The sequence below is a fragment of the Acanthaster planci genome, linkage group LG06 (assembly GCF_054643075.1).
Source record: "Acanthaster planci isolate LZ-2023a linkage group LG06, COTS_SCS, whole genome shotgun sequence".
NCBI classification, from domain to species: domain Eukaryota; kingdom Metazoa; phylum Echinodermata; class Asteroidea; order Valvatida; family Acanthasteridae; genus Acanthaster; species Acanthaster planci.
Window position 1 is genome coordinate 296,817 of NC_141782.1, and position 6,204 is coordinate 303,020.

At 39.8% G+C, this 6,204-nt stretch overlaps 1 protein-coding gene across 1 annotated transcript; it reads left to right on the plus strand.

Annotated features, from left to right (window-relative positions):
* Window positions 1-165: 165 nt before the first annotated feature.
* Window positions 166-5,486, plus strand: LOC110974822 (peptidase M20 domain-containing protein 2-like). Its single transcript, XM_022226711.2, has 3 exons — window positions 166-688; window positions 2,502-2,793; window positions 3,270-5,486. Exons 1-3 carry the CDS (start codon window positions 308-310, stop codon window positions 3,821-3,823), a joined length of 1,227 nt encoding a protein of 408 aa, XP_022082403.1. The 5' UTR covers window positions 166-307; the 3' UTR covers window positions 3,824-5,486.
* The last annotated feature ends 718 nt before the right edge of the window (window positions 5,487-6,204 follow it).

Consider the following 6,204-nt stretch of genomic DNA (forward strand, 5'->3'; position numbering starts at 1 on the left):
AAGGTCACAATAGTTTTTATCATTTTTTTCCATTTTAAAACTCGAGTAAGATTTATAATGTCAGATACATAGAGCTATATATAAATGGTTAAACTTTGTGTTAGGTTCGGCGCGCCATACCATTAGGCAGTTTACATAATGCGTTGATCAGTCTACTTGGACATGTTACACGAGCGCGTGAATGGAAAATTACACGGGATAGGATGGGTGTTGCAATATCTACTGTTATTTGTCACATGCTAAGCCTACGGTCGGAGCTTTGATACTTTGATCTGTGCTTTGATAATCCAGAGTAAAGAAAACAATCATGGAAGTGCAGTTCGAAAATGCAAAAACGGCAATCGATAATCAGGTAAAGGAGCTGAGAGATCTTGGCCACGAAATCTGGCGGAATCCTGAGCTGGGTCGACAGGAATACCACGCTCATCAACTGTTGACATCGTTCCTACGTGACCGTGGCTTCGAGGTCGAGGAACAGTTCATCTCCCCGACGGGCTTTCGCGCCTGGTACGGTGCTGCTGACCCAGAGGCCGGTAAGCTTCACGTTTGCCTACTCTGCGAGTACGATGCCTTGCCAGAGCTCGGCCATGCATCCGGCAGGAATCTCATTGCCGAGGCTACCGTTGCTGCAGCACTGGGAATCAAGGCTGTCATCGAAAAGAACAGTAACGGCAAGAGACTCGGAAAGGTGAATAGGCCCAGAAACTCAAAACATGAGACGTTCATGACTCACGTTAAGCCCAGTCAACATGGTCAAGTTAGTGCCATGTTTTCATTTTATAGTTGGGCCGGGGCATGGGGACCGGGAGGGGATTATTAAGTTTTCAAATTTCTGCATTTTTGTACAGTTATGAACCTTTTGAGGATATTTGTAATACGAATGTAGGCCTATATAGAAGTTATGTTAATAACTAATTATGTCATTTGATGTCTCAAAAATGACGAAACCAGACCAAAGAAAAAAAAAGTCCTGGTCATGCTGGTACTAGTGCCTATTGAAAATTAGATGCCTTGTGACACAGGGGATGTCTGACGGGTATCATGTTTAGGTTTGTTGACATGGGCCTAATTTTCAAAAATAGGAATCAAAGCAATGCTAATAAGGGTTTTATCAATTAGTGACATTTAAAACTAAGACCTGTAAATTCAGTTAAATGATTTAAAGTCATAATATTTGGTTAAATGGAGTTAAGAGCCTAAGAATTTGACTACTACAGCTGTGCACCATAGTTCTAACGGCAAGACATGACAACTCAAAAAAGTGAATGCTTGTTAATAAAAATGTGCACTCTTCTTGCCGTGATTTTTTTCCCCACAAGCTCCCAGAAAGTACCTGTTAGCTATCAGAGCAAAGCAAACGTGGAAACTTCACATACGGATTGCTTACAGTGGGGGATTTGGAAGGATTTGGGAAGTAACAAGGCTAGAATGCCAATAGAGTATTGTTCATTCTTCAAATTTGCGCGGGAGCCTCTTGGCAGAGGTCAGAAGTTGTGGTTCTATTATTCCATTGATATCCTGTCTTTTGTGAGCCAGTTCCTTCGCACCATTGGGCGGTATTGAAAGCAGTATTCAGGAGCAACCACGTGGAAAATGACAATCTAGCACCGCAATGTAGTATGCGTACAAAGGAACCTGACCTTAGTTTTGTCATGAGGCCAGACTTGTTCACGTGTTTCCAGCATGATCACATATGCTGGTATGCTTTCTACCGATGTCCACACGTGGGTAAATTTTCCATAATCAAGACAAAGACTGCTGTTGCACTATTGTATTAATAATGTGCATAACATGTGCATTTATGTGCTGTAAATGTGCACTTTATGAAAGTTAATATCACAATTCAACCTAGGAAGTAAAGGGCATGATCAAACCTACATGTGTACAATTCAAAAAGTGACAGCTGCGGCAGGATACAAAGTAGACAAACCACTTTTTAGCTTTACGTTACTTTGATTTTATTGGGGAAAAACAAAAAGAATTTAGGAATAAAGTGTTTTGCCCCAGCCACCTCAAAAAGTAGATTAGATGACCAGGATGATTCAGTAGTGTCTCAGTGGTCTTTTATCCACACTTTCTGCTGGAATTACCCTTTTAAGTTTAAGGGTTTTACAGGATTTTTTTTACAATTCAAGATTTTAACTATTTTTAATACATGTGAGTTTAAGTACAGACCCAGGGTCTCACCTCAACCTGCTCAAAAACTAACTCTGCACAACCCCCCCCCCCTAAAAAATACCACTTGCAATGTAAGCAGTGACATTAATCCATTTCTTTGTTCTACCAAAAAAAAAAAAGAATTGGTATGACTTAAGTATTTGTGAATCGCCAAAGCCTTGTCACTGATGCCATAATTTCTTTTGTAATTAACTTTCCCCGTGTCCAAGATGCTCCTCATTTTCACCATCCTCCATAAATGTCAAATAAGGAAAGAAAGCACTTATTTTAACTGTGACTCTAAGACTTCAGTGATATTCTTTCCATCCATCGATTTCATTCAGATTACCGTCCTTGGCTGTCCAGACCAAGAAGGTAATGGCACCAAAATCGACGCCATCAATCAGAACTTTTTCAAGGACGTGGACTTGGCCATGACGGTTACGCCGTACAGCACCAACATCAGCAAGCCCACGATGCTGACTGTCATGAGGGTGATGCTGACCTATCACGGCAAGGCAGCTCATGCCTCAGCTCAACCCTGGGAAGGACGCAACGCTCTGGATGCTGCCGTTCTCTGCTATAACAACATCTCTGTCATGAGACAGCAGTTGAAACCTTACATGCAGATCCACGGTAAGCCTTGAATAATGTCCCTCTGGTTTTAATTTGACTTTTAGCAAGCAACACTCAAAAGGACTGGAGGACCTAGATTTGACATTTGCCACATCTAGGGAAACATGAATATTGCTACTGGTGAATTCACCTGTTGGAATTAGGATCAGCTCATGACTAAAAGAACCTGATGCAGAGTTACCTTTTTAGACTTGAAGCAAACTGAAATGCACTAAATTCCTAGCCTGTGATGAATGAGGGAATCAGTACTTAAATTTTCATATTTACTCACCTGTGAAAAGGAGGACATTTCTTTGTCATCTTACTTTGATGCAAACAGTGTTTTACTTAGGAGGTATACTTATTTGTTGATTTTAAATGTTTTATTCCCACACCACACTTGAAGATAAATTGAGTATGTGGATTCATAAATGTGTGAGTTTTGGCCAGAGTTACACCTGACTTACACATACAGTGGCTGGTTTTTTTTTTGACAGGTGTAATCTCTAGTGGGGGCATCAAACCAAATATCATCCCAGAGAAAACGGAGATGAAGTTCTACCTTCGGGCAAAAGACCACATTGACATTGCCTTCTTGCAGCAACGCGCCAATGCAGCCTTTGTAGCCGCAGCTAAGGCAACGCACTGCGAGATCGAGTTCAACTTCACTGATCACCCTTACTCCAACCTCCTCTCCAACGACACCCTGGCGGACACCTACAAGAAACACGCCCAAGCCCTGGGAATGGAGTTCACCACATGCTGTGACGTGCTGACTACGCCCGTGGGTTCCTCAGATGCTGGAAATGTCTCACACATTGTGCCGTGCATTGTGCCAGCCTTCGATATAGAGGGCGGTGTTGTTAATAACACAGCTGACTTCACAGCAGCCGCCGGAGAGGAGACTGCCCATTGTAGCTCGATACGAGTGGCCAAAGCCTTAGCTCTGACAGCCATTGAGGCTATGAACGATGAAGTTGTCATGGAGAAAGTCAAGGGGGACTTCACAGCTGCAAACGGCGATTCCCTAGCCCTAACCAGTTGGAAATGAATTTGAACTTTGACCTCATTTTGTCACGCTCATCTTATGGAAACATTACTTTCATTATCATGTAAAAACGTAAATACAAACAGACTGTTTGATACTGTTCCCACATTGACTGAAGCAGGCTTCAGCTCTTGTGCCTAGGGCTAGGTCCAGATCTTTGCCGCCAGCAGACAGAATTGTGTTGCTAGCAGCCCGTTGCAGATGTAGTCTTGGTTTGTGACTCAGCTGTGAAGTCTAACTTCAGTTGATTTAGTCAGTTTTGCACTAGCTTAAAGACAGATTATGCATGTTGCTGCAACTGATTTGATGTAAGCAAAAAGAATGTAAAATGTTTCCAGTAGATTATATTTTAAATTTATTTGTACATGTACATTGTATCCATACATTTAAGATTTACTATAAAACTAGAGGACATGAATTTCCTTGGCTTACTTATATGCATGAAATAATGATGTTAATGATGTAAAACTGGAAAAAACTTGGGTCATAATGAAGATTTTCTAAGCCAAGGTTCAGTGGTACTGCATTCCAGTAACTGCTGAATATGTTGGTTAATGTCCGGATTCATTTATTGATTATGAAATGGAAAGGATGACTGTATAAATTCCAAATTATTTTTTTCGGGCGTTATTATTGATTATGATTATTGATAATATAATTCATGCCTGGAATCGACCGAAAATTATGTGTTGATAGAAGAATGACATACTCATGTTGTCGTAATGGCATGATGACTACGCTCCACATTGCCATCAGTGTACAGTATTTAGATTAGAGTTCCAATGTCCATTGAAAATGTATAGAAAACGTCACTGGTTTCCTGAACAGTAGAGAATTTTATAGCATTCAGGAAGGTTTCAAGCAACAATGACTTGACAGTGAAGTGCTTCCGTTGTATATCTCATATACATCATGTTGAAGTTAACTTATCTCTGTTGACAAAATGACAACAGATTTACTAACTCTATGATTACCAAGTAATTCTAACATCTGGAGTGCTTAAATGCTTTGAAACAGTAATCCTTTCAGTTGAAATTTTGAGAGAAAAAAGGTTCAATCAACTGTCAAAGAACAGTCATTTGGTTAATTCCATATAGTACAATTCAGTATTTATAAACAAGTTGTAATACACAGAGCAACATCTCAACAAACGAAAGATAAAATGCGTCATTGTATTTTCTAAGCACTTTCTTTTAATGCTGAAATATTTTTAAATTGCTGCAGCAAAGTTGGATGCCTAATTGTTGAGTGCACCACTATAAGTTGACCAATTTCCTTTTTGTTGGCTTCTTCAGACAATCTTGTCAAAACATTTTGCCGGTAGCCATGTGTGTGAAATGTGGGTAGTTATTAGAAGCCACAATGGAACAATGGAGACTTGATTCGTTGTATGGAATAAAACTACAGGCTTTTCTAAGTTCAGTTTATAGTGCAAGCATTTATTGTAATTGGATTAATCCCAGACAGCTTTGAAAATCTGTAAAAGAGTGCGAAAACGCTGATTTGTCCCGCGAAGGGGGTCATGGCAAAAGAATTATAGTCACATTAAGCTGAAACATTACTCAAATGTTTGACATTGCAACCACAAATACTGTCTTTATATACAAGGAAGATTTAAAAGATATGTTGTTACCATTAAAGTCATGTTGATACTTCAATGGAACAATTTGTAGTGTAAAATGTGATTTGTTTTCTTGTGTGGTCCCAGTCCCATCAAATTCCATTCAAATTAGCGACAGCATGACAGCAGTACTCAGTTGATTGCTGGATATTTGAGCATGCTTACACCTCATGCTGGTATGTTTAAAGCTCCGTACAAGGGAGTATTCTTCAGCAACAGTAATGGATTCAAGCGTAATTGTTACCGTGATTATAAAAGTGTTTACAGGTTGGATGTTCCTAGGGAATTTTATTTTTAAAAGGATGCCCTTGGAAATATTTTAGCAAGTAACTTTTTGTGGGATTTTATATGCAATATGTCTTAAATTTATGAGCTATGACCCAGTCAACCACCTACTATTGCCTCTAATACATGTATATATTTTTGCTACCATGTCTAACATATGGCCTGGGTTTTTAAGTGAAAAAAAATGGGATAGATGGCTCCCATGCTGCTCCCCTCGGGTCCGCCCTCGTTGCTGCTGAAGTGTACAGCTTATGAATATCCGTGATTGTATGCTACTTGAGGGTGTAGTTGCAGCAAGACATAAGCCAATTGCAGAAGTGAAGACCAAAAGTCAGTTTAACCTCTGGAAATCGAAACACTGGGATGAACTGATTGTTCAAAAAGGGGGTTTTATTTTTTATTTTTCTATTTATTTTAAAATTTTGACAGCCCGTCGACCCCTAGCCCTCCATTCTGTATGTACTGTTTGAAGCGTTTC